This window comes from Eurytemora carolleeae, unplaced genomic scaffold (assembly GCF_000591075.1).
Source record: "Eurytemora carolleeae unplaced genomic scaffold, Eaff_2.0 scaffold90, whole genome shotgun sequence".
NCBI classification, from domain to species: domain Eukaryota; kingdom Metazoa; phylum Arthropoda; class Copepoda; order Calanoida; family Temoridae; genus Eurytemora; species Eurytemora carolleeae.
In genome coordinates, this window is record NW_019396120.1 from 14,818 (window position 1) to 42,759 (window position 27,942).

At 34.3% G+C, this 27,942-nt stretch overlaps 2 protein-coding genes across 2 annotated transcripts; both read left to right on the forward strand.

The window, feature by feature from the left end:
• The first annotated feature begins 352 nt into the window (after positions 1 to 352).
• LOC111695501 (uncharacterized) lies at positions 353 to 8,722 on the forward strand. Its single transcript, XM_023464854.1, has 14 exons — positions 353 to 450; positions 1,219 to 1,484; positions 1,775 to 1,833; positions 2,020 to 2,141; positions 2,192 to 2,375; positions 2,450 to 2,961; positions 3,012 to 3,089; positions 3,313 to 3,405; positions 4,017 to 4,094; positions 5,958 to 6,058; positions 6,189 to 6,290; positions 6,721 to 6,787; positions 8,205 to 8,310; positions 8,653 to 8,722. The coding sequence occupies exons 2-14, from the start codon at positions 1,236 to 1,238 to the stop codon at positions 8,720 to 8,722; spliced, it is 1,821 nt and encodes a 606-aa protein (XP_023320622.1). The 5' UTR covers positions 353 to 450; positions 1,219 to 1,235.
• A 975-nt stretch (positions 8,723 to 9,697) lies between these two features.
• Positions 9,698 to 27,939, forward strand: LOC111695502 (protein TANC2). Its single transcript, XM_023464855.1, has 28 exons — positions 9,698 to 9,792; positions 10,317 to 10,403; positions 10,861 to 10,936; positions 11,786 to 11,825; positions 12,475 to 12,562; positions 13,869 to 13,935; positions 14,195 to 14,251; positions 14,334 to 14,392; positions 14,608 to 14,667; positions 15,049 to 15,120; positions 15,317 to 15,374; positions 15,432 to 15,488; positions 15,792 to 15,872; positions 16,380 to 16,537; positions 16,689 to 16,767; positions 17,177 to 17,242; positions 17,873 to 17,986; positions 19,120 to 19,256; positions 19,454 to 19,504; positions 19,989 to 20,092; positions 20,650 to 20,817; positions 22,370 to 22,452; positions 22,993 to 23,132; positions 23,900 to 23,947; positions 24,006 to 24,072; positions 24,695 to 24,805; positions 25,643 to 25,794; positions 26,702 to 27,939. Exons 2-28 carry the CDS (start codon positions 10,327 to 10,329, stop codon positions 26,826 to 26,828), a joined length of 2,397 nt encoding a protein of 798 aa, XP_023320623.1. The 5' UTR covers positions 9,698 to 9,792; positions 10,317 to 10,326; the 3' UTR covers positions 26,829 to 27,939.
• Positions 27,940 to 27,942: the final 3 nt, after the last annotated feature.

Consider the following 27,942-nt stretch of genomic DNA (forward strand, 5'->3'; position numbering starts at 1 on the left):
AACCATGCATCAAACAAATATCTTTTTATTTGCTCGCTATATAGATACAGAATAGTTATAATTAATAGTGTAGTTTTTTTCTACAGAATGATAATAGTATAATTATCTTGATTTTCAAATCAGTACTATTTGGTTATAACATGAAGTACAAGGAGTACTGGGAGTACTGGGAGTACTTGGAGTACAGTGAGTACAGTGAGTACAGGGAGTAAAGGGAGTACACGTTAAAACAAATATAAAAATAAACTTGAATAAACTCGACTTGAATTACGGCTGCTCAGATTTAAAATGACAAAAGTAAGAATATGTCGAGATTAAAAAAAAAAGGGTTAAAATAATAATTTTTATTTCCTAGACGTCGTAAACGTCGACTGTTGGATTACTGCGGCCATGAGCGTTGTCTGAGCTGTATCAATAGATCCGACCTTTGTCCTCTGTGTGTGGATACAGGTATCTAATATGTAGATCCGACCTCTGTCCTCTGTGTGTGGATACAGGTATCTAATATGTAGATCCGACCTCTGTCCTCTGTGTGTGGATACAGGTATCTAATATGTAGATCCGACCTCTGTCCTCTGTGTGTGGATACAGGTATCTAATATGTAGATCCGACCTCTGTCCTCTGTGTGTGGATACAGGTATCTAATATGTAGATCCGACCTATGTCCTCTGTGTGTGGATACAGGTATCTAATATGTAGATCCGACCTATGTCCTCTGTGTGTGGATACAGGTATCTAATATGTAGATCCGTCCTCTGTGTGTGGATACAGGTATCTGTCTGTCTAGTTCACTGTGTCATAGTTTTGAGCTTCTCCGTCTGTCTAATTCACTTTGTCATAGATTTGAACTTCTCCGTCTGTCTAGTTCACTGTGTCATAGATTTGAACTTCTCCGTCTGTCTAGTTCACTTTGTCATAGATTTGAACTTCTCCGTCTGTCTAGTTCACTGTGTCATAGATTTGAACTTCTCCGTCGATCTAGTTCACTGTGTCATAGATATGAACTTCTCCGTCTGTCTAGTTCACTGTGTCATAGATTTAAACTTCTCCGTCTGTCTAGTTCAGTGTGTCATAGATTTGAACTTCTCCGTCTGTCTAGTTCACTGTGTCATAGATTTAAACTTCTCCGTCTGTCTAGTTCAGTGTGTCATAGATTTGAACTTCTCCGTCTGTCTAGTTCACTGTGTAATGGTTTGTTTATTTATGTTTGTTTGAAGGATCCAGTCCACCCAAAATGTCGAAAATATACACAGAATCCTCCGACCTCACGACTCCATCCTCCGATTTCACGACTCCATCCTCCGATCTCACGACTAAGTCCTCTGATATCGACAAATCCTTTAAACCCACCTTCCACTCAACACCCATAAAGCCCTCCAGTGCCTCCAATGCCTCCACCCCTGCTCTCCCCTCCAAGTCTCCCAAGACTCCCGCTGGTGAACCAACTAAACCTGGAAACCCTGGGTTTAATTTTCAACTTCAGGTAAAGGTTGATTTTCTTTATATATATACATTGCTCGTCAGACTTCACTTTTGAAATCTTAAAGTTATTATTAGAGAGCTTTAAACTTTCATATTTTTAAATTGTCTGGTACATGTACAATGTACATTGATGCACATATCTCTTTTTCATGGATTTTATTAATATTTGTAATATAAATATTCTATTCATTCATGTATGTATTGAAAATACTTTAATTATTATTCTATTGAAATCAATTTAATTAGTTTAATTAATTTAATGAATAGTGTTGATTTTTCTCCAAATTCTAGGCATACGAGGGTATTGGATCACCCCTCACTCTACAACAAACTGTTAATAGAGGATTCAGGTAGTTTAAGAACCTTAAAGAGAAATATTAACGATTCGAAACAGCATTACAATAGAAACGATGGCGCTGTATATTGCGCTAACTTAAAATATTATTTCTAAGAAACTCGCTTATCGTTTTTTTGCCTTTTTTGACAATATGAAAACAATAAAACATCATTAATTTTTCTTCATATTCATTATTTAGATTCCTTCCAAAGGAGGAAGGGGTAGTCGATAGAAGGGCCAAAGATGAAAGGAAGATGTCAGCTGTTCGCGCCATTTTATTTCGAGACGAAGACGACATTGGAAACACAAGTAAAGAGTCAGGTAAAGGTAATTCGATTTTTTACAACTTGGCGGGAAATTTTTTTTTTTAGGATTCTTTTCAAGCGGTTCAGAGACTCAAAGCTGCATCAAGTATGTAGCTAAGACTAACTCTGGTGCGCCAAAGAGTGATTCAAAAGTAGCTAAAACAAATTCCGACCATGCTGTTGAACATGGACCGTCTGAAAATGAACCTGGATATTTATCAAAGCTTTTGAACTCTCCGTCACAAGCCAGGTATTATTTGCAAAAATTCGTAATAAAAGACTCTTCTATCCCAAAAATTTAAAATGCTGATTTTCTTTTTTAAGAATTACCCGGGCTGGACCCAGGATAAACCAAGCTGTAGGAACTTCTCACATGAGCAGACAAGCTACAGATTTGTCAGACAAACCGTCAGAAAAATCTTCAGATTCGGAGCGGAAATCTGCGAAACCGCTTCCGGAAATATCCGCCAAGAACCGTGTTCAGAAATCCTGGAAACCAGTTCCAGACAAAATCCCGAAACGGAAACTTGATCTACAGATCGAAAGGAATTCGCTGTACAAGCCATTCCAGAAGATTTATAGTTTTAAAGCAAAATTTACAGATAAGAGAAGCAACAGACGCAGCAACTCTAAAGCTCAACTAGACTTGTCAGATTCCCCCAGTTCTAGCTCTAGCTATCCAGCACATCAACCCATCCTAACGCATTCATTGTCAGATCCACAGCTAGAGAAAATCCAGCTCGCGAGCGTAGCGAGACATTCAGATCGTGATTCTGATGTTAGCTCAGAAGTTTCAACAATTCGCTCAGTTTCCTCCAGAAGAAGTAAACTTTCAAGTAAGTTATAAAAATGTATTTTTTGTGTGATTTAAAATTTCTTTTTCCAGGTTCCAGGTTTCAACATACGTTTCTTAAACCTCTTTATTTCGAGGTTCCATCACCCCCTTCAGTATCCCTCTTCACAGGTTCACATTTTTAAAAGATTTTATTGTTCTTAATATTTTGTTTTTAAAATTTACTGTTAAAATTGCTCCACAAATTGATTTACTTCTATCGTGTGTTATTTTGAAATGTTCATTTTGTTTAAAATATCATTTATAGAGAAAATAATATTTAGATTCACCCAAACATGCGAATTATACCTGGTATCAATGTAATTTAAAAGCCGCAATAAGTCCCTTTCTTCAGGAAGAGAATGGTTGTATCGTGAAATAATGGAACAGTTGATGTCTAATCTTCCGACTAATAGAGGCGTTCTAATCACCGGAGGACCAGGCTCAGGTTAGTAGGAGTAGATTCAGGTTCAGGTTTAGCTTAGTAGGAGTAGGACTAGGTTCAGATTCAGTTTCAGCTTAGTAGGATTAGGTTCAGGTTCAGCTTAGTAGGAGCAGGTTTACGTTCAGGTTCAGCTTAGTAGGAGTAGGAGTAGGTTCAGGTTCAGTCTCAGGTTCAGGTTAAGGTTTAGGTTCAAGTTAAGGTTTAGGTTCAGGTTCAGGTTTAGTTTCAGGTATAGGTCAGATTTTGGTTCAGGTTTAGGTTCAGGTTTAGGTTCAGGTTTAGGTTCTGGTTCAGATTCAGGCTCAGGTTTAGGTTTAGGTTTAGGTTCAGGTTCAGGTTCAGGTTCAGGTCCTGGTTCAGGTTAATTTTCCGGTTCAGGTTAGGAGGAGTAGGGTTAGGTTAAAGTTAGTAGGAGTGGGATCAGGTTCATGCTCAGGTTTAGGTTCAGGTTCAGATTCAGGTTCTGGTTCAGGATCTGGTAAATAGGAGTAGGTTAAGGTTTAATGTTCAGGTTGAGATTCAGATTATTTGATTCAGGTTTTTGGTTTATTATTAGTTATATTTGCAAAGTTTTCTTAAGTCAAAACTTAAAATTAAGAAAAAAATATGATTAGGAAAGACCGCGACAATACTAGCTCTAGTAGAGCAAAGTTGCTTTGGATCCAAGCCTTCAAATTCAGGCAGTCAGACAGGTAACCACAATATTCAGGCAGTCAGACAGGTAATTACAATATTCAGGCAGTCAGACAGGTAACTTTAATATTCAGGCAGGCAGGCAGACAGGTAACTACAATATTCAGGCAGACAGACAGGTAACCACAATATTCAGGCAGTCAGACATGTAAACACAATATTCAGACAGTCAGACAGGTAACTTTAATATCCAGGCAGGCAGACAGGTAACCACAATATTCAGGCAGTCAGACAGGTAATTACAATATTCAGGCAGTCAGACAGGTAACTTCAATATTCAGGCAGGCAGACAGGTAACTACAATATTCAGGCACTCAGGCAGGTAACTTTAATATTCAGGCAGGCAGACAGGTAACCACAATATTCAGGCAGTCAGACAGGTAACTTTAATATCCAGGCAGTCAGACAGGTTAGTTTAATATCCAGGCAGGCCGACAGGTAACCACAATATTCAGGCACGCAAACAGGTAACTTTAATATTCAGGCAGGCAGACAGGTAACCACAATATTCAGGCAGTCAGACAGGTAACTTTTAAATTCAGGCAGGCAGACAGGTAACTTTAATATCCAGGCAGGCAGACAGGTAACTGTAATATTGAGGCAGTCATACAGGTTACAGGGAACCAAAGTACATCGTAATCCGAACAAAATCGAAAACTCATCATTGTATGCATCACTATATGCAGTAGCTGCTGTCGTCTGGTAAACGAATAAAAGTTTGCATTTTTTCATAAAATAAATATTTTTGATTTGATTCATTGATTCATTGTTTTAACATGGATAACGTTCAACACAAAAAAGAATAATACATCATAAAATGAAGTATATTTCTGACTATTTCTTTTTTCTGTGTATCTCTATCTACTGGATCTATATATCTAGGTTTAAGTAGATCTCTATCTACTGATCTATATATCTAGGTTTAAGTAGATCGCTATCTACTGGATCTATATATCTAGGTTTAAGTTGATCTCTATCTACTGGATCTATATATCTAGGTTTAAGTAGATCTCTATCTACTGGATCTATATATCTAGGTTTAAGTAGATCTCTATCTACTGGATCTATATATCTAGGTTTAAGTAGATCTCTATCTACTGGATCTATATATCTAGGTTTAAGTAGATCTCTATCTACTGGATCTATATATCTAGGTTTAAGTAGATCTCTATCTACTGGATCTATATATCTAGGTTTAAGTAGATCTCTATCTACTGGATCTATATATCTAGGTTTAAGTAGATCTCTATCTACTGGATCTATATATCTAGGTTTAAGTAGATCTCTATCTACTGGATCTATATATCTAGGTTTAAGTAGATCTCTATCTACTGGATCTATATATCTAGGTTTAAGTAGATCTCTATCTACTGGATCTATATATCTAGGTTTAAGTAGATCTCTATCTACTGGATCTATATATCTAGGTTTAAGTAGATCTCTATCTACTGGATCTATATATCTAGGTTTAAGTAGATCTCTATCTACTGGATCTATATATCTAGGTTTAAGTAGATCTCTATCTACTGGATCTATATATCTAGGTTTAAGTAGATCTCTATCTACTGGATCTATATATCTAGGTTTAAGTANATAGGTTGTAATATCTGAATGATTTGTTTGAAATAAAGATGATTTTTTTACGGTCTAAGTCGTAAGTTGCATTTTTCTGAATTTGTAGGGATACTGCGTTCTTCGGTATTAGTCGTTTTTAACAATTTTCTCCTTATAGACGCAACAGATAGAAGTAAGATTAGAAGCGATCAAAAGCGCTTTTTTATCGCATTAAGCCTATACCCCCTTTCATTTTTCGCGAACACTCCCTTTAAGTAGATCTCTATCTACTGGATCTATATATCTAGGTTTAAGTAGATCTCTATCTACTGGATCGCTATCTAGCCTCCAAACGGAAGGATATTTGGGCTCTTTATCTAAAACTGTTGTTTCCTATCATTTCTGCCAGGTACTATCATTATCATTATTATTATTATTATTATTATTGATATTAATATTGTTATAATCATTATTATTATTATTATTACATAGCATGCAGTACAGTGTACATCCTATGCAGTACACAGTACACAATTTAGGCTGATAATGCTACGACTTGTCGTGTACCGGAGTTTATACACTCAGTGTCTGCTCAGATCTCCCAGTCTCCTCGGCTTTCAGCTTATTTTCATCTTATTCAGGTAGTCCACAGGTCATAGAGTACACAATATGTACATAGGACATAGAGTACACAACATGTACACAGGTCGTAGAGTACAATACATGTACAACCTTTATACTTGGACAGTGGGACACCCTGTATACTGGAAAAGTGGGACACCCTGTATACTAGGACAGTGTGACACCCTGTACACTGGGACAGTGGGAAACCTTGTATACTGGGATAGTGGGACACCCTGTATACTGGGACAGTGGGACACCCTGTATGCTGAGACAATGGGACACCCTGTATACTCGGACAGTGGGACACCCTGTATACTCGGACAGTGGGACACCCTGCATACTGGGACTATGGGACATACTTTATGCTGAGACAGTGGGACACCTTGTATACTGGGACAGTGTTACACCCTGTATACTGGGACTGTGGGACACCCTGTACTATTCTAGGTTGAGAAGAAAGTGCGAGATCTTCTGTCTATTTCACACTGCACTGCAAACCCTAGCGAATCTTTGGGTAATTTTGCACATATATCTATCTATCTATCTATCTATCTATCTATCTATCTATCTATCTATCTATATATCTATCTATCTATCTATCTATCTATCTATCTATCTATCTATTTATTTTTTATCTCCGTTTTTCTCTTAACTATGTAATGTCTGAATAAGCACTAGGTCTAGGTCGTGAACCAAAATCTAAAATTCGCTGGTCCATCCATCCGTCTCATCCATCCTTTATAAACATTTTTCCAGTCTTTCTTTTACTCGTTTTTCTCAACTGTCAGTCCGTCTAAAGGGCAAATATCTTTCTGTCTTGCATGCCTGTGTTTCTGTCTAATTTATATAGTTGTTGTATTGCATTGTACATATATGTTCAAATAAAAATGTTTGGCTGTCAAACCAAAATAATAACGATAATGATCATTATCATGATACATCTTCTAGAGTGAATAAATTGTTTGATCTCGTTGATCTAGTTTTGTTCAATCTGTACCGTCGAATTATCATCTAAAAATATATAAAATTCATTGGTTTTAAAGTCTTCTTTTTTCCTTTCCAGTTTTGAATCAGGGGATTGATTTTTTTAATTATACTGTTAAATAAAGCTTCTGTGAAAAAAAAAAAAACACTTTTTGTTCGTACCACAGTGAATCCCAGATATACGAATTCATAGCAAGAGTTTTTATTAATGTCGTATTACATATTTAAGATCAAATGCCGCGGAAAAAGGAGTTTAAATATATCAATTGCTGTCCTTCATATTTCAGGGCTATCAATTTTCCTTGAATTAAAAATAAAAAGTAGTTTCTTAAGAATCATCAAAAAACTTATGACTCGACGGTGATATTTGGATATATTTTCACATATTGCATTCAACCTTTCGAAGCTGCGAACATCTCAGCAGCTTTCTTTTTGTAAAGACCAAAGATGAAGCATTTCAGCCAGGGAGTAAGGAATAGAAAGGAGATATAACTGACGCGGTTAGCCCTACCAAATGATAATACATGCTTTGCAGACGGGTACTCCATTTGTATATGAAATATTTGTCTGATGTACATTTACCGCGTATACAATAACCTATTCTGAACCGCGTCAGTTATATCTTCCTTCTTTCCTTACTCCCTGATGAGTTGACATCGATTTTAAAATAGATTTTAAGACGACATTATTGCGCTCTGACTGTATTCTTATATGTGAGATCGGCTGTATCAAAAAACCAATTGAACATTTTATTTACTAATGTGTTTGTATCCATTACAGTTGTAACTAAAATACAAGTGAAATATTTGTGGCTTTTCTTCTTTCTCTTGAATTTTAAATGTATTTTAGTATTTGTAACCATGTTTTATTTTAGCAAATAGTATTCTAATTTAAAGCAATATTTCCAATGAGGAGCATCCAATCCACCATTGATTTATTATATTCAGTATCTGGTGTTCTGGAACCCCTGAAACTATTAAGAAAAACTGGTAAAATCTCCGGAGAGATCTGTACGATCGTTCTTGATGGTTTGTGTGAAGCAGAACAGCATAGGTAAACACAGGGAAACTAATCTACTTCTTCGCCAATACTGAAATCTTGTCAAAGACGACATTCAAAACTTACTTCTTTTATAAATAAAAAAATCCTTCAACTACCCACTGTAAGCTACGGGGTTACCAACAAAGTATGTAACTTCACAGACGACTGTATGGAATTATTTCGTTCTTTTTTTCTGACATTGACGGTTCCCTGCAGCTGTAGACATGTTTCTATCTTTGTCTAATCATTTAAAAACTTATTTAGTTCAGAATTAAAATCTTAATCCTGCTTTGTCCACTGTGCATACAGTATACAGTTCTATACATACATCAATCATATTATTTCTAATTTCAGACCTGATTTTGGAGACAGTATACAGTTCTATACATACTTTAATCATATTATTTCTAATTTCAGACCTTAGGTAATTTTGATTAATTACTGTTTAAACCACCCTCCACCTCCCTCCATCCCCCTCTCTGTCTTTCTTCCCTAAGCGTAACCTGTTTAATAATGTAAATGATATTTTCGTTTTTTCTAGGTTTTAAAGTTTTACATTCTGATAACTCTAATATATTTTCCTGCAATAGAAAAGTAGAAAAACCAAAATTGAAAGCAAGCAGGTTTAAAATTATAAAACAGCGATATCTCATTCATACTTTAACAGACAAAGCTTTTAACGGTACTGTTGTAAATCGTACATTGTCATCTATCCATGGATGCCGGAGGTAACTTGAAATTACGCTTGTAGTTTCTGTAACAAAGCATTTTTACAACAAAAATTGGACCAAAACTAAGCAAAAAAAAAAGGATTGCACCAGAGTAAGAATACTATATACATTTAGACTGAAAGTACTGCATTCACCACGGGCAGCCGCAGTACACTTGAATATCCGAGCCGGGTCAACCATTCCGGTCCCAGTTTGTACTGTACCAGCTCTATGGACAGGACTAGCCGGTGCAACAAGGTTGACGCGGTCAGACTTCATATAGGCTGAATTTACTGTTACTAAAGGGGCAGATTTGCGTGTCACTGCATGCTAATGACAGAATGACTTGTTTATAAAGATGAACTAAATTTGAAATTGAATTATTTCCTTTGCAACAGATTGTCTGTACTGTAAGATCCCACATAGCAAGAGTTTTTATTAATGTCGTATTACATATTTAAGATCAAATGCCGCGGAAAAACGAGTTTAAATATATCAATTGCTGTCCTTCATATTTCAGGGCTATCAATTTTCCTTGAATTAAAAATAAAAAGAATCATCAAAAAACTTATGACTCGACGGTGATATTTGGATATATTTTCACATATTGCATTCAACCTTTCGAAGCTGCGAACATCTCAGCAGCACATGCTAATGACAGAATGACTTGTTTATAAAGATGAACTAAATTTGAAATTGAATTATTTCCTTTGCAACAGATTGTCTGTACTGTAAGATCCCAAGTTTACGATATCACTAGGCTTCTACCATTCTTTAGAATTAGGTGAGTCAAGAATGTTTTTTTTTATGTTTTTGTGAGTAGTACTTCTCTTTTTCATTTATTTCATGCCTTAGATATGTGTAAAACAATCTTTTTTATTTGTTTTTTTTTATTATTTTCAATATTAATTTTGTTAGTGTTTTTAATTTTTGTAAGGATTTTTGTATTTTTCTTACTATTTTTTGTATATTTTAAGTTAGTTTTTTTTTATTCATTTAGTCTGGATAGTATGAATATGGATGATTGATCTAATATAGATATATGTTATTTAGTCTGGATAGTATGGATATGGATGATAGATCTAATATAATTTAGTCTGGATAGTATGGATATGGATGATAGATCTAATATAGATATATAATATTTAGTCTGGATAGTATGGATATGGATGATAGATCTAATATAGATATATATTATTTAGTCTGGATAGTATGGATATGGATGATAGATCTAATATAGATATATATTATTTAGTCTGGGTAGTATGGATATGGATGATAGATCTAATATGGATATATATTATTTAGTCTGGATAGTATGGATATGGATGAACGGTTGAACAAGGATATGAAAACCTTCATCGACAATAGAATTGAGAAATCCAAACTGATCAGGTAAAAACTAGAAACATTCTCGTGGTTTAAACGAGTTTAAAATTAAAATTTGAGGCAAATCGGTCAAGAGATTTATGGGTTTTGGTTGGACATACAAACAGACAGACAAACAAACAGAGATCACTACTGTAAATATATATAGATAGAAGAAAACTTCACAAAACACTGAAAATGGTTGAAATTAAAATTATTTTTTAAATATTTTTTCTCATGAAACATAGAATAGAAGGGAGATATAACTGACGCGATTCGCCCTACCATATGATTATGCATGCTTTGCAGACGGGTACTCCATTTGTATATGAAATATTCAGAATAGGTTATTGTATACGCGGTAAATGTACATCAGACAAATATTTCTTATACAAATGAAGTAGAAATGTCAAAATATTACCATCTGCTATCATTATGCATAGAATATTGTTAAAATTATAATTGAAAAAGTAAATATGTACAGGGGTAATATACGGAGTAAGGTTGGAGAACAAGAAACCTTGGAAACCTTTACACAGTTCCTTGTCTGCAGAGCTAAGGTGAACCTTTTAATTCTTTTCAGGAACTGCCGTTGTAATATCAAGTGACCCTCCATACCTCCATACCTCATTCTCTGATCATTTTTGTGGAAGATATCGTCTTTTTTCTACCATTTTCTATAGGAAAAACTTACTTTTTATGTAGAAATCACAGATAAAACTCAATTTTTAAAGGGATACCCATGGCACTCCTGAATGCCGAGTCCATTAGCGCCTGATCCAGTCAGGGTTCAGTCATGCGTGTTTGTTATTTATTCTGAACCAATAGAAAAAGTATGGCGGTAACCTCTATCTTTTTATCTATCTCATTATACAATTAGAGATTTCACTCGGCGCTATCAGTTATTTATTTCTACTGAAACTAAATGGACATCTCATTTAGTATTGAGCAGAAAAATCTGTTGAGAGTAGCGCTGTAAATCGGACCTGACACTTTCTAAATAATGAACAGTCAATTACAACTACAGTCCCTTTAAAGGGAGTTTGTACGAAAACAGGGGATATAGATGTTTTACGAATTATACCTTTAATAATTAACAGAAACTATCTGTAAAAATTACATTTCTAATTGTAAAAAACGTTTTTTTAGATATATTATTTCCTGTACAATATACATGGCTGTACAAACTGAGTTTTAGCAAAAGTGTTGAACCTATACATTTTGCATTTAGTTACAATTCTTTCATCCGCAAACTTAAATTTAAACATTATTAATTTTTTAAAATAATAATATGTTTTTTTGAATCAACACTTGTGGTTTACTTTAATAATCTAAGAGATCAAATACTTAAAATTCTCACAAATTAGAATTAGTGCCATTATCATATTTTTTTATTCTCTTGATTTCAGGGGTGTTTCCTGTACTCAAAACTGGTTTTGGATCTCATAGGTAATACCAAATAGATTATCAAGTACAAGAGGTGGCAACAGAGAAATGAACCAATTATACACGACATCAAAAACTCAAATATAACAAGAAAAACGAAATTTTCTCACATTATAGTTGACATGTTTTTCAAGATGAAACAAAAAGTGTAAAAATGAAAAAAAGAACACATAGAATTGCATTTATTTCACTGTAAGATAAACACTTAGTCTAAATTTATCACTATCATTAATAATTTTGTCGGACACAGAAACTGAGTTGACACTTATAACGTAAAAATACAGTTGTACTGACTGAGAGTGCACAAATGCTCTGTTGCCATCAATTGTACTTGACAATCTATTTGGAAAATATTTTGTGCCAGCTTTATTTTATTAACAGTTTGTTTGCTTGCATCAAAATGAGTCATTAAAAAGCTGGTCAATTTAATTTCAAATAAGCCTTTATTTAATAAGTTGCAAGCCCTAAACTTTTTAAAAATGATGAAGATATCTTTGTTATTTTATCTTGAAGTTGATCATTTTAATAATTTGATAATTTTAAAAACCTCGATATCTATTCATTTTTCTTAGATTATAGGTGTAAAGGGTGCGTTTAAAAAGTGCTAATTTGTATCATATCTCAATAAAAATTACGATTAATTCTAATTTAGAACGAGGGCAGTTGGTTTTGAAGTCTGGAAGCTACAAGGTGATCCCCAGAACACTATCAGAGATATTCCTTCTTATCTTCAACCTTAGGTAATTTTGATTAATTACTGTTTAAACCACGGATATTAGGTTATAATTTAGGAACTAGGAACACAGATAGTAGGTTATAGTTTAGGAACTAGGAACACGGATAGTAGGTTATAATTTAGGAACTAGGAACACAGATAGTAGGTTATAATTTAGGAACTAGGAATACGGATAGAAGGTTATAATTTAGGAACTAGGAACACGGATAAATGGTTATAATTTAGGAACTAGTAACACGGATAGTAGGTTATAATTTAGGAACTAGGAACACGGATAGTAGGTTATAATTTAGGAACTAGGAACACGGATAGAAGGTTATAATTTAGGAACTAGGAACGCAGATAGAAGGTTATAATTTAGGAACTTGGAACACGGATAAATGGTTATAATTTAGGAACTAGGAACACGGATAGTAGGTTATAATTTAAGAACTAGGATTTGATTTGATTTGATTTGATATAACTAGGAATACGGATAGGAGGTAAGAAATTAGGAACTAGGAACACGGATAGAAGGTTAGAAATTAGGAACTAGGAACACGGATAGTAGGATATAAATTAGGAACTAGGAATACGGATAGTAGGTTATAAATTAGGAACTAGGAACACGGATAGTAAGAGTAGGTAAGAAATTAGGAACTAGGAACACGGATAGAAGGTTAGAAATTAGGAACTAGGAACACGGATAGTAGGATATAAATTAGGAACTAGGAACACGGATAGTAGGTTATAATTTTGGAACTAGGAACACGGATAGAAGGTTAGAAATTATAAACTAGGAACACGGAGAGTAGGTTATAATTTAGGAACTAGGAACAAGGATAGGAGGTTAGAAATTAGAAACTAGGAATACGGATAGTAGGTTATGATTTAGGAACTAAGAACAAGGATAGAAGGTTAGAAATTAGAATGTAAATAGAAACTAGGAACAAGTAGTTAAACTGCTTCGTCATTAGGACAAGGTCGGATTTGTATTGTTTAACCTACTCTTGTGTGCATGCAAGCGCTAGTTCAAGTCAAAGAGAAGGGGTTAAACTAAGTCTAGACGTAGTTGAACTTCTTCAACTATTCATTAAAATCCGACCCAGGAAAATAGATCTTTATTTAAAATCTTTGTTTCAGTTTATAGAATTCATTAGTTTCCAATCCTAGCCCGTCCATTACAGTAAATATTGTTCACCTTCCTTTAAAACTTGTTTATAATAAATTTCTAATGATTAGATAATACACTGTTAAATGACCAGAAATTTTTTTTTCCAACCAAAAACAACAAAATTTGTAGATATTTTTTTTTTCATTTTTGAATTTAGGTTTTCAACTTCTTTGAGCTATGAAAAAGTTTCGGAGATTTTCGCCATTTGTCTCTCTTCATTACAGGTACATGAAGGACACTTTTAGACCCCCTACCCCTCCTCCTTTCCCACTCCCTCCTCCCCTCCTCTCCTTGCCTCGACTTTTTTGAAAAATTACCAAAGTGCAGTGTACTGCATAATTAAGTGGAAACGTGTAAAACGGAAGTAAATCTTTGAGATTGTTCCAATAAAATCCAGTTAAATCCAGCTAAATACAGTTAAATCCAGTTAAATACAGTAAAATCCAGTTAAATCCAGTTAAATAAATTGATTTGTTTGTTTAGTCATTGAGCTTAGCAGAGGTATTTAAACTGTACAGTTCTCTCTCTTTGTACACACAGGTATGGTACTTAGGAATTTCTTTGTACATCTGATTATTTTTTTTCTTCCCTTTTTCAATTTTATTTAATATGTTTATTTTAGGTTGACTGGGCAGAATTTAAGAAGCGTTACATCTCAATCCAAGACCTTTTAGTTTCAAGGTCTAAATTCTTAATATTTTTACGGCCATCTTTTTTCTTCTGAACGCCATTTTATCAATTTCTTCTCATTTCTTCTCATTTTCTGATTTTTATTCTGTAAATGATATTGTTTTTTAAACACATTACGTTTTGACACATTTTTGTTATGCTTACATATTTAAATGAAAAAAATATACTTTTGAATTTAAAAACCAATATTTCTCTTTTTTTTTTAGATCGGACGGATCTTTGATGTTCTTCCATCCAACTCTCAGGGACTGGCTGGTTAAACGAAGGTGCATACAGTGAGAACCAGAAAACTGTGAAATCAAAGTCGTCCTTGATTTTTTTACTCAAGAAAAGTCACAAAGATTTTGTAATTTGCAATGTAGAGACTATAGAGAACTTTTTTAGAAATAGTTGATTTGAAAATTACAAAATGCTGAGCTGAGCGACATTTCACAATTTAAGAAAGAGAAGACGAAGAGAATTTCATTGTTTTCTGGTGACCATGTGGGATCATACAGGATTGCGGGTCGCTTGAAATTAAGATCCAATCCTTAAAAAATAGCAAAAATCAGATAAATTCGTTAAAGCCTAATACAATAGCAAACATCTTAATTAAGGTCACATCTGCAGTTTTGTGGATTTGCATTAATTTCTCTTTTAACATTTAGGGATGGAGAGAGTGAGAGGTTCCTTGTTGATGTTAGAACCGGTCACGCGGCAATAGCTTTCTCAATCACTAGGCATGTTCCTTATCCGGTCTACGTGGTATTTTAGCCATTTCCGGTTCACCTGACATTAACCATTTCCTGTCTACATACAGTTGTTCATTTCCGGTCCACCAGATATTTTAGATTTTTGCCCCACAAAACTTTTAATATTTCGGTAAATTATATTTATTTATTTTTCTAAAATGATCAGGGTTTTGAACATCTGTAGGTATAAAACAGTGATGAGGCCAGAGAAGATCCTAACCATGGTGCATCATGTTCTGAAGGTCAGTTTTTTAGTCTTTTAAAATTTATTTTTTATTTTCAAAACTTTATTGTTGTAGGCAAACTTGAATAAGAACACGGAATTGAACAACTCTTTGTACTACAAGGACTTGCAGGTAGAATTAATGATTATCCGTTTTATCAAACCTTTTGGAAGTTTACGCTCCCTCAAAAATCTGAGAAATTTACTAGTTTAAAATTGTATATTCTAAAAGTTTGCTTTAACACACTTTACAAAAATTGCATAATTTCATAAAAAAAATTGAAATGCAGTTGACTGTAAATATTTGTGAAAACTCCTAAAAATATTTAAAAAACGAATATTAATATTAAATGCCAGAAAAAATTTTATTTCTTAGTTTTTGAAAGTATTCTTGAATGAGGGCAAAACGTAAATTTAGTTTTTTTTTTTTTTTTAGGCAGTTTTAATTTCTCTAACTACAGATGATGTATCATCTGCTCTCGGCTCTTCTAGAAATATCTACAGTCCTAACTTAAAGGTAAAACTTAATTGTGCAAAACAAAAGATTTTATTTGCCAAAAAAAATGTTCAACTTGTGGAAATTTTGGTGTTTTTCTAAAGGTAAAATGTGTTTTCTATTACGCTCCCCTTTTAAATGTTGAGAATTTGACCCCGGCCCCTTCCCCCCCCCCCCCCTGCTGATTGCGCTTGGTGTACTGTCCTAGCACTTATTTTTACTATATTGGGTCAGGTTTAAATGAATTGTGTTCAATTGGAAATATTATTGATAAAGATTCCAAGTTTACACTTTACGCGCGCCGCACATGGAACATCTGTAGACAAACGATGCTAATCAAGTTCAAGCGTTTGTCAAACCTAGCTTCTGTAGGCAAAGTTTTAATAATAATATGTTTTAGCTTAAATGTGTTTCCTACTTTTGTGATTCTTACAAGAACTTTCTCTTTAAACTTGATCATATGCTTTTTAATTATTTTGTGTAAAGAGCGTTCGGAATTTTCTTATATTTAAAAAAAAATTAATTCAGGTTTCCAAGCTTTTGCTGCTAGCTGGAGCCTCCCCTGATCACATTACAGAGGAACTAGATCAGTCTCCTCTCCTGGCTGTATATTCATACCTAGGGATCCTAGACATGGTTAAACTACTCTTGGAGTACTCAGCTGATACCAATCAAACCAACAACAGGTATAGAGGGTACCTGGATACTAGGATACCTGGATACTAGAATATAAAGCATAAATACTTAAATAAATACTTAATACTTTTTTGGAATATTAAAAAAAAATTTCTATCTTCTTCTTTTATGAATAAAATGTGAGTATAATATGATATTTAGAGGACAAGGTTCACTATTCTTCGCTGCCCAACAAGGTCATTGTGATGTTCTTGAATGGCTGATTGATTACGGAGCACAGGTATAACAATTATAAAAAACATAATTTTTCTTCTGTCCATGAGACCCATAAAGGTCTGGTATAGGAAGACGACTATTCCATCTCACTTAATAAGCTACTGTCTTGTTCTTAAATGTCGACCACACTTTTCTGAGTGTCATTGTGCAAACTTTATTGAATAAAAAAGGAACAAATATGTATAAACTTGCGCTTGGAAACCCAGCTTTGTCTAGAATGAAAGACAACCAAATAAAATTTGCATTTTTAATCCAAACTAAGAAGATATCCGTGGTTCTAATAAATTCTCCAATCAAAATTGCATACAAACCTGTCAAGGGGCTAGAGAGTTTTGGTCGGACAGACAAAGAAAGATTACTACTTTATGTACAAAAACTACAAAAAAAAACGTTTTATAATGTTAATATTTTAGTTGAACCTGGTCTCTAAGTCTGGAGTTTGCTCACTTGTTGCTGCAGCAAGAGAAGGTCATCTTAAGGTACTGATTAAGTTGAAGGGATAACATTCACCCGCTCTTTACAACCCGCTCCCTCTTTATTGACCTCTCCCCTCTATCTATATTGACCTCTCCCCTCTATCTATATTGACCTCTCCCCTCTATCTATATTGACCTCTCCCCTCTATCCATATTGACCTCTCCCCTCTATCTATGTTGACCTCTCCCCTCTATCTACATTGACCTTTCCCCTCTATCTATATTGACCTCTCCCCTCTATCTATATTGACCTCTCCCCTCTATCTATGTTGACCTCTCCCCTCTATCTACATTGACCTTTCCCCTCTATCTATATTGACCTCTCCCCTCTATCTATATTGACCTCTCCCCTCATCTATATTGACCTCTCCCCTCATCTAAATTGACCTCTCCCCTCATCTATATTGACCTCTCCCCTCATCTAAATTGACCTCTCCCCTCTATCTATATTGACCTCTTAATTTATATTGCTCTCTATGTTGACATCATACAGGCTTTTTTCTTATACCAAAAACTACATTTATTTACTATTGTGTAGTGTATTTACCCCCCCCCCCCTCCTTACTTACTAACCGCCTATTGTTGAGTTTATATGTTGTAGTACCCTGTCGTGTACATGATTTTACTGTCCAGATTGTAGAGCTGCTGTTAGAGAAGGATTGGTTGGAAGCTCCTGACCATTTGCTGAGTAAATCTGAAGCAGCAAATCAAGCTATGGTAGCAGCTGCACAGTTCGGACACAAACATGTAAGCGTCATAATATATTAAAACAGTTGGTGGAATATGCACTTAAAGGGAGTGACCGGCTAGACATAGTAGTTGAGCTGAAAGTGCAGTATTGTAGATAAAAACATTATAGGATTCATTTGATACCAATTGACATTTTTACGGTGTACAATGTTCAATAAGAGCGTTAAGTCCTTTGTAATATTTCACCAGTTGTTTCAGTAATGGGAAAAAAGGTATTTTCACTATTCTTGAATGACCTGGAGAAAACATGTAATAAATCCTATTCTACTAACTAGTTATAATGACACAAACAGGTTGAGAAAAATAATGAACTTTTATCATTGAAAATAAGTTATCAAAACAGCAAAAGTAAAGATGATAATGAAACAATCAATTCTACGGTTCTACCATGGATTTCACCAATAATTTCTTTCAAGAATTATGTTCCTATACAGCAAATTAGTTTATAAAATATTTTTTTTACATATTTTGTCCGGGTTATTAAATCTATATACAGAGCGTCCCATATCATATTATATTATCAACAATTTTAAATTTTCTGATTTGTCCCCCAAATCGTAATTTAGACCCATTGACGCGGTCTAATTTGATGTGGAACACCCTGTATATACTTTACTTGTCTATCCAATAAACGTCAAAACGGTTGAACCGTTTGGGACCTTACGTGACCCTATAGGAAAGGTTTATGGATGATCGAATTTTCAAAAATTTGCTTCCAACAAAATTTGATTTTTGAAAATATTGATAATCCTCTATTTTTTTTATAAAATCCGCTAAATTTTTGTTTATTTTTGTTTTTACAATGTATACAAAGAGAACATGTTGCGAAGCGCCCTTGCCTAGTATTTGTAAAAAACGTTTCTTCTGCTGACTGAAACAACTGAAACGCCTTTAATCTCATATTTAAGAATTATACACCGTGAAAATGTCTCATTGGTATCAAATGAATCCTAAATACAATACTGCACTTTCAGCTGAAGCCGGTCTCTCCCTTTAAAGATGTTTAAAGGTGTTTAAAGAGGTTTAAAGACGTTTAAAGATGTTTAAAGATGTTTAAAGATGTTTAAAGATGTTTAAAGATGTTTAAAGATGTTTAAAGATGTTTAAAGATGTTTAAAAACAATCTCTAGGTGTGTGAGTACCTGCTAGACCTTGGGTACATCCAGGTAGATCAGATTGATAATTTGACCGGATTGACCTGCCTTGCCGCTGCAGCAGCTGCCGGTCATAAGCAGCTGGTACATCTCTTCATCAAACACGGGGCCAGGTAAAACATTTTTAGAAATTTAATAAAAAATGTCATTTGTGTAAATAATATATTTGACAATTATTTATAATATTGAACAAGGATTAAAGGTAAGAAAAAAATAAAATTTTTGAACATTTCAGCATAATAATCTCTCATTAAATCATTGCTACAGATACGATTAATTAAAATTGTCATCAGAGTAATATTGATTTCAGATTGAGAACTGCTTCTATAGAAGGAGAAACTGCTCTTCATTTAGCAGCAAGGTAATTTGTTAAAAGTTGGCATTAAAACTTTGGTTAAGAGGGAGGTTCACCGTTGCACCCCCCCCCCCCAAGTTTTTCAAATTCGTTTCTTCTTAAATTTAATCATTCTTTTATTTTGTTAAAATTGTGCTTAAATTAAAATTTAAACTTAACTGACTTTAGTTCAATGCATCAAGGAATGATGCTTTACATCCTCGGTGGTGTACAGTGGAATAGGAAGTCGTGAGTTTTAGTTATAATTTAACTTGGATCAATAGACATTAAACACAATAATTTGGCATTGAATACAGACCCAATTAACATGGCAAGTAAAACTATCTACGTTGCCGTTCTAACAACATGAAATAAACAATTCCCGTTATATGGGCCTCACTGTAAGATTAACTGATCATTAATCAAATCCGTAGTTTTGCCGGTAAAAAACCGGGGTTTCTACCAAAAAGGAGGGAAATTCAAGATTTTTAATCTTTGATTATAATTTTAGAAATGGATGTTGGGACGTGGTGGACCTCCTGGTTCGACATGATGTAGAGCTGGTTCAGGTTCAGGATATTCAGGGGAGAACTTCAGTAGCTGCAGCAGCAATAGGTACTAAACAAGACTATTTGAAGGGGGGGGGGGGGGGGAAATCCCCCTATTTTATTAAGGAGGGGATGGGGGGGGGGTAGTGTCCCCTTTAAAAATTCCAAAAAGGATTTTTTCAGGGCAAGAAATGAAAACTGGTGAAAAGTCACACCATATATTTTCTCATAAAGAATCTAATTCCAAGAAAAGGGAGGGAGGAGGTACCATAAAGGGAGGGAGGAGGTACCATAAAGGGAGGGAGGAGGTACCATAAAGGGAGGGAGGAGGTACCATAAAGGGAGACACATAACTGTGGAATTGGAAGACGACAAATGAGCAATCATAGCTGTTTTTGTTTATAAAGCAAATAGTTTTACCACTAGCTTTAAAACAGGTAATTAATTAAGTCCAATGAGTCTGTGCACAGTGCACAACTTCTGCGTTTCATGTACATTGGACTACTCAAAATTATAATTTGAGTCTAAATGTCGTCTTTCTATTCCACTGTTTTATGAGTCTCACTGTACGTCGTCTAGGACTCCCTACAGAGTGTTTCTAATAAAGTGTTAATTTACTCGTAGGTGGACATCTGGGAGTGGTTGAACTACTCCTTGAACGGGGTGGACTCCTAGACCACCAGGACTCCCAGGGGTACAGTCCACTCCATCATGCAGTCCTGCACTGCCAGGTCCAGGTGGTCCGTCTACTCCTAGACCAAGGAGCAGGAGTAGACATCAAGGATAATCAAGGTAAACCCTATTTTATGTTACAAGGAAGAAATGGCGCCCTTATTTCTACTAATAACCTTAGCTCTTGCTGGTGTACAATAAGTAACAATAAAAAGATTCTGCGGATTTTACTGTTTTTGTCAATAGATTTTTTTCTTTTGATGACAATAAACCTTCCTTAGGGTCATGTGAATTTTTTTACCAGATAAAAATTATGCTGGTTTGACGCTTATCGGATAAAAACAATATAAAGATAGATTTCATTCAAATTTTCTCCAAATACAAACAAAATTTTTACAAAATCTTAAAGGAATTGTTCGCATAAAATTAAACAGGGGCATAGGATGGACAATAATCGAAATTATGATTGAATGGAACTACAGGGTGTCTCACGAAACATGAAAGTAGCAAGACGACTTGAAGGTCGTCTTTGGGTTTTGACATAATTTGCTACATTCCTATGTTAACCTTATTTTCATGTAAAATTCTAGAGTTAATATCCTAGCTTTGGTATTTCCAAAATGTGGTCTGCCTTTTTGTGCTTTCAATATTTCCCGAGATATGAAGAATTTAGTTTAGAGTCTGACAATTTGGGTTTTGTGGTCAAATTGTTTCCAGAATCTGTACAAGTTAAAGTAGGTTGACGACTGAATGTCACAAATAAAATTAAAGTTCAAAGACGACATTCAAGTCGTATTGCTACTGTTATGTTTCATGAGACACCCTGTATTTTCATTTCTATCCAATGAATCTGTGTATATCAAATTAATTCATTTACTTTCCTTTAACGCTTCCTATTAAAAATTCAATACAAAGGATGAAAATAAGTTCAAGCAAAGATGTTTAAAAATGAAGAAAAAAATTATAAAAAAAGTAATAAAGTTCCAGTTTATAAGTTTCAAATCTATTTCAAAATAATCAGGAAATTATATGTTTATATAACATTTATATAATATACCCCTATTAGAACACCCCAGCAATAGCATACCCCTAGCCAGAGGCGTATTCAGGGAGGGGGGGCTATTGGGGCTAAGTCCCCCCTGGACCAGTGAAATCTATTAATTTCAGGGGGTTTTCATGCCCCAACGGGTGCTGAGCCCCCCTCCTGCAAAGAAAAAAAATTTAAGCCCCCCTGGACAATTTCCTGAATACGCCCCTGCCCCTAGCCGTACAAATTGAATAATACAATAAAAGAGTTGAATCAATTATTTCAACTGTTAAACTGCTGGAATTTAAATCTTGTTTTGTAATCGAACCTTTTCCAATCGGCCAGAGCCAATAATAATAAAGGTTTTAGAATAAAATTTAATGTTGCTTCACTTAACATGATCCTTAGTTACGGTCTGTCTCGGAATCTATTTAGGAAGTTTTGTCGATTATAACAACGTAATTCGTTTTTAAAAATAAATTTAGTACTTTTTTGTCGTCGATTTTGACGATCGAGTGATCGACACAATAGATTTTTCATGAGTTGTTTTGTTTGTTGTTGACGTACAACAGATTTTTTAAAATGATTTTTTGTTGATTTTGACGTTAAAACACAATAGATTTTTTAATGAATTTATTGGATTAGGGCGGAGCTGTCTGAGCCTTAGCGTTGATACAGGAGATATTCAGATTATTGAGATACTTCTTGATTTTGGAGCAAACATGGAGGTATTTATAAACATAATTACCCTTTTTTAGAGCAAATATGGAGGTAGCTATAAACATAATTTACAACTTCGGAGCCAACATGGAGGTATATATAAACATAATTACCCTTTTTGGAGCAAATATGGAGGTATATATAAACATTATTTACAATTTTGGAGCCAACGTGGAGGTATCTATAAACATAATTTACAATTTCGGAGCCAACATGGAGGTATATATAAACATAATTTATAATTTTGGAGCCAACATGGAGGTATTTGTAAAAATAAATACACATTGAGGAGCTAACAGGAGGTTTTATAAAAAATAAAAAATATTTTACTTTAAATAGTTCAATGAACCTAAGACACGGCAATTGAGCAATTTAAAACTTCCATTTCACCCAATAAGTGATTTAATAAATTAGTAGTGAAAGAGTTTGCTTTGTAACAATATCAAATAGACTTAATTATTCCTTTAAAGTCGTCTTCCTTTTCCATAGTTTTCTGGTTCTCGCTATAATGTTTTTCTCAAGACACTCCATAAATAAATATATATCAGGTTGGAGATGGTCTGGGTGTACGGCCCCTGGAGAAGGCAATCTCTCAAGATAAACCGGATGCCGTCTCGTGTTTCCTTCGACGCGGAGCCAAACTTGGATCCGGCACATGGATTAGTGCCGAGGGAAAACCGGAAATACAGTAAGTTCATTAAAACTAGGGATACAGTAAGTTCAGTAAAACTAGAGATACAGTGAGTTCAATAAAGCTAGAGATACAGTAAGTTCTGTATAACTAAAGATACAGTGAGTTCAGTAAAACTAGAGATACAGTGAGTTCAGTAAAGCTAGAGATACAGTAAGTTCAGTAAAACTAGAGATACAGTAAGTTCAGTATAACTAGAGATACAGTAAGTTCAGTAAAACTAGAGATACAGTAAGTTCAGTAAAACTAGAGATACAGTAAGTACAGTAAAACTAGAGATACAGTAAGTAACGCTACCCTTAACAGCTTTCTCAGTGAAAGTGATACCGTTCTTGCTTCAGAAACAATGGAGAAAATATCAGAATTGAACACATTTCAACCTAGAAAAACGACGCCTGCCACATTGGTATAATTCTCATATATTCTCCATTATTTCTGTTGCAAGAAATCCACTAGGTCACCTTTATGTAGAAACCACATGAAACATGACAAATATTTTAAACAAAATGGTGTATATCAAAATAACAAAGCTCTTTACTCATATATATATATTTGTTTGTATATTAGCTATATCCGGCCAAACGGCTGGACCGAATAAGCTAAAAAAATATTTCTATAAAAATCGATTTTTTCTTCTAATTTCTTCTTGATTAGACAAAGCTTTTTAGGGTATCGTTGTTAATCGGACCATTCTTTTTCTCTTTTCTCTACAATTCTTTAAGTTGATTTAAATATTTGCTCGGTATAATTTTGATAATTTTTAGGATGATTTTGATCAACAAAATTCTAGAAGATGGAAACACACTGTTCAGGTAAAAATATTAAAAATATTAATTTTAGATAAAAATTTAAATTAAATTATTTTTTCAGAAAGAACAAGTTACTGGAAGCATCACATCGTTATAAATACGCACTAAGAAGAATACCAAGACTAGATGTAAGCTATAATAATAATAATAATGATAACAAGGATAAAATTGATAACAAGGATAACAATGATAACAATGATAATAATAATAATGATAACAATGATAACAATTATAACAATGATAACAATGATAACAATGATAACAATATGATAATAATGATAACAATGATAACAATGATAACAATGTTAACAATGATAATAATGATAATAATGATAATAATGATAACAATGATAACAATAATAACAAGGATTAAAATGATAATATTGATAATAATGATAACAATGATAACAATAATAACAAGGATAAAAATGATAATATTGATAATAATGATAATAATGATAATAATGAAAAAAAAGATAATCACAGTTAAATGATGATGATAACATGTAGAAAATTACCGTAAAACTTTTTTTGTGAAAAATTTATCTTTAGTTTGAACATGTTTAATTCTGATGCAATAGAAATGCGTAAGTCATTTTTGTATAAAGAACCCACAATTGAAAATAATCAGTTTTCAACATTGATCATACTTATTTAGACAAAGTTGTAAGGATTACCGTTGTGAATCGGGCATTGCCATCTTTGCATGGAGGGTCTCTTGAAATAACGCTAACAGTCCCTTTAAACCAGGTTGAATGGGCGGATACTTTCTTGAAGCTGGAGTCCCACCTCCTCCTCAACCTCAGTAGGGTGGAGAGAAGGCTGGGTAACCTCAAGGAGGCGGAGCAGTTGGCCCAGCAGGTACCACGCCATGACGCACACATTTAATAATTCTTTTTTCTTCATATTTTTGAAATAAATGGCACAATGCATTATTTGTTGTTAGCGACGTTTACCTTTTTCCATAATAATTTGGCGAGATATAATAATCCTCTTCCTACCTACCTATCTGTCTAGCTACTTACCTACCTATAGTTACAACTATCCTACCTACCTATCTGTCTAGCTACTTACCTACCTATAGTTACAACTATCCTACCTACCTATCTGTCTAGCTACTTACCTACCTATAGTTACAACTATCCTACCTACCTATCTGTCTAGCTCCTTACCTACCTACAGCTATAACTAACAACCTACCTAACTATCTGTCTATCTACTTACCAACCTAGTAACTACATATCTGTCTAGATACTTACTTACCTATAGCTATAATTAACCTACCTAACTATCTGTCTAGTCTAGCTACTTACCTACCTAGTAACTACATATCTGTCTAGCTACTTACCTACCTACCTAAAACTGACCTTCCTACCTATTTGTCTGTTTACCTATCTACTTAGCTATCTACCTACCAAGCTTTTTACTACAATGCGTATATAAATGTACCTATCTACCCACCAACCTGCTTATCTTTCAACCTACCAGTTTGCCTACTTATCTACCTACCTGCATATCTTACCAATCTATCCGTCAATTAACTACCTTTATTTTTACCTACCAACCTTATATTCTACCTACCTAACTATATTCTACCTACCTAACTATATTCTACCTACCTAACTTTAATCTACCTACATACCTATAATCTGCCTACCAACCTTTAATATACCTACCTACCTACCTACCTATACCTAGGTACTAGAGTATGACGAGGAGAGTGTAGAAGCCCTGGTTGCCAAGGCTAAAGCTTGTAGAGCTGGTGGAAGGAAGGAAGAAGCTCTCTCTCTTCTATCTACAGCTCTAAATCTAGTTCCAACTAACAGAGAGATTAGTAGAGCTATTGCCAAGTAAGCTTTTTCATTATTAAATTTGTTAACGCCCTTGCTCCAGTACCTTAATTACAAGGTACCCTTCATTTAAACAGGAACATGTCTGATTCACAATAATATGGATGAAAACCTCTTTTTAGCTTGAAAACTGTTTGATTCTGTTCATTTCTCCATGGTTTTTCTGCAATATAAATGCTCAAGTCACTTTTCTTGAGAAACTTTAATCGAAAATAATTAGCGTTCAAAAGTATAATCATGATATAATTCTTTCTTGATCAGACACAGCTTTAAAGGATAATATTGTAAATCGGGCATTGTTATCTTTACCATGAATGGTCATTTAAAATTACACTTACAGTCCCTTAAAAAGCCCTACCTTTATGTCGTATTCCTGTATTTCAAAGGTTCAGGTACTCTGTCCTCCCTTCTCATAAGCCTGTATGTGGCTATTTCTGGCTAACTAAGAAGGGTAATCCTACTCTGCAACCTGTAAGGTCCTCCTGTAATCTATACTGACCAGCAAACTGGGGCTGCTGTGTCAGCCTGCTTGAAAGTTTCCAACTTTCAAGAGCTTGCTGGTCAATCCGTTCTGACCGGCCCAACGCGCCGGTCTCCAGGTCTACTGATATGACCTGCAGACCGTCATGGCTGGTACGGTCAACCTTTATGACCTTCACCTTAAGCGGCCATCCGGGGCCGGTCAGTTTGGTTGACCGTCCCTGTTGGCAGCTCCCTTGAGGACCCAGAGAGAAGAGAGGGTGTTAAACCCTCTTCTGAATGATAGACCAAGGAGTAGGTTGTAGTTAGGACCTGAGTGGATAGCCGTTTGCTTAGTTTTTTTTGCAAATTCTTAGTTCACTAAATTCTAGGCAAAGGGTATTTTTTATTGATATAAATCCTTCTTAATTGATTATGTTTTGTTTAGATTGAGAGATGAAGTTGAACCAGAAGCATTGGTTCAACTAGTTCAGCTTCCTCCTCACCTTGGATCCATACAATCTATACCATACATTGATGATTCATCTACGAACTGTAGTAGCATAGGCTCATAACCAGCTACATAGCTGTAGTAGCTTAGGTTTATAATCTCCTACCTAACTATAGTAGAATAGTCTCATAATCTTCTACATAACTGGATAAGTAGCATAGGCTCATAACGAGCTACATAACCATAGTGGCATAGGCTCATAATCTGATACATAACTGTAGTAGCATAGGCTCGTAAGTCATAACCAGCTACATAAATGTAGCAGGATTAGGTTATAAATTGCTACATTAACCTAACATAGTAGTAACAAATGGCCATAATAAAATTAATGAAACAAGATCCTGTTTCATCTTTGATTTTGTTCAGACTGCTAATTACAGTTTTTTTTCACCATCTACAATGCTACTTCTGCTGAAACTATTCAAGTAATTGTCAACGAATTATCAAGTTATGCAATATTATACTTATAACGCTTAAACATATCTGTGTAATCGTGCTAACCTGTCCCAAAATATTTTAAAATTAATTTCGAGTGAGTGAAACAATTTTTATTTAAATTTTTTTTTAATCAATTCAAAGTAATTTTGTAATGCATTGCGCTCGCAATTGTTTTTATATTTTCTGTGACTTGTGTTTATGAGAGGTTAATATGTGCACCGCTTATTCATATCACGCCAACTTATTTATAACTATAATATAGGCATTATATAATAAAGTTCCTAGGGGAGGGGAGGGGGTTGAGTTTGAATCTCATTTTTTATAGTTTTGTAATTAAATTTTAAGGAAACGTTATTTTGTCATCCTTTTAGGTGTTTGCTATTTATCCAAGTGCAATTTGTAAAATATTAAATGCTATTTCTATTGTCGCTTGGAAATTACAAGTCCTAAAAGATTTGTTTAGAAATGCTGAAATATTTTCAGTGACCAGTGACCACCTGGACCAACAAGATGTCTGTATAGCGTGTTGTGTAATATGTATAGAGCTACGCTTGTCTTAAATTACAGCATCTGTTCAAATTCTATATATTTGATCAGTGCAATAGTTTAAGATGTAAACAAGAGTTCCTAAAACATAAAAAAAACTAAATTGTGAAAAAAAATTTACATTAGTTATTTTTTCTTGTACCACTAGTTTGCAAACTGCTTGCTAAAATAAATTTTTTGATGATGTTAAATTC

Excerpts from the sequence above, each read along its gene's own strand:
- LOC111695501 (XM_023464854.1), top strand. The coding sequence starts at position 1,236 with ATGTCGAAAATATACACAGAATCCTCCGACCTCACGACTCCATCCTCC. Across the intron at positions 3,090-3,312 it reads TTCAGTATCCCTCTTCACAG|GAAGAGAATGGTTGTATCGT; the intron begins GTTCACATTTTT and ends CCCTTTCTTCAG. Across the intron at positions 8,311-8,652 it reads TGTGAAGCAGAACAGCATAG|ACCTGATTTTGGAGACAGTA; the intron begins GTAAACACAGGG and ends TTCTAATTTCAG.
- LOC111695502 (XM_023464855.1), top strand. The coding sequence starts at position 10,327 with ATGGATATGGATGAACGGTTGAACAAGGATATGAAAACCTTCATCGAC. Across the intron at positions 15,375-15,431 it reads TGGTGCATCATGTTCTGAAG|GCAAACTTGAATAAGAACAC; the intron begins GTCAGTTTTTTA and ends TTATTGTTGTAG. Across the intron at positions 24,073-24,694 it reads GAAGAATACCAAGACTAGAT|GTTGAATGGGCGGATACTTT; the intron begins GTAAGCTATAAT and ends CCTTTAAACCAG.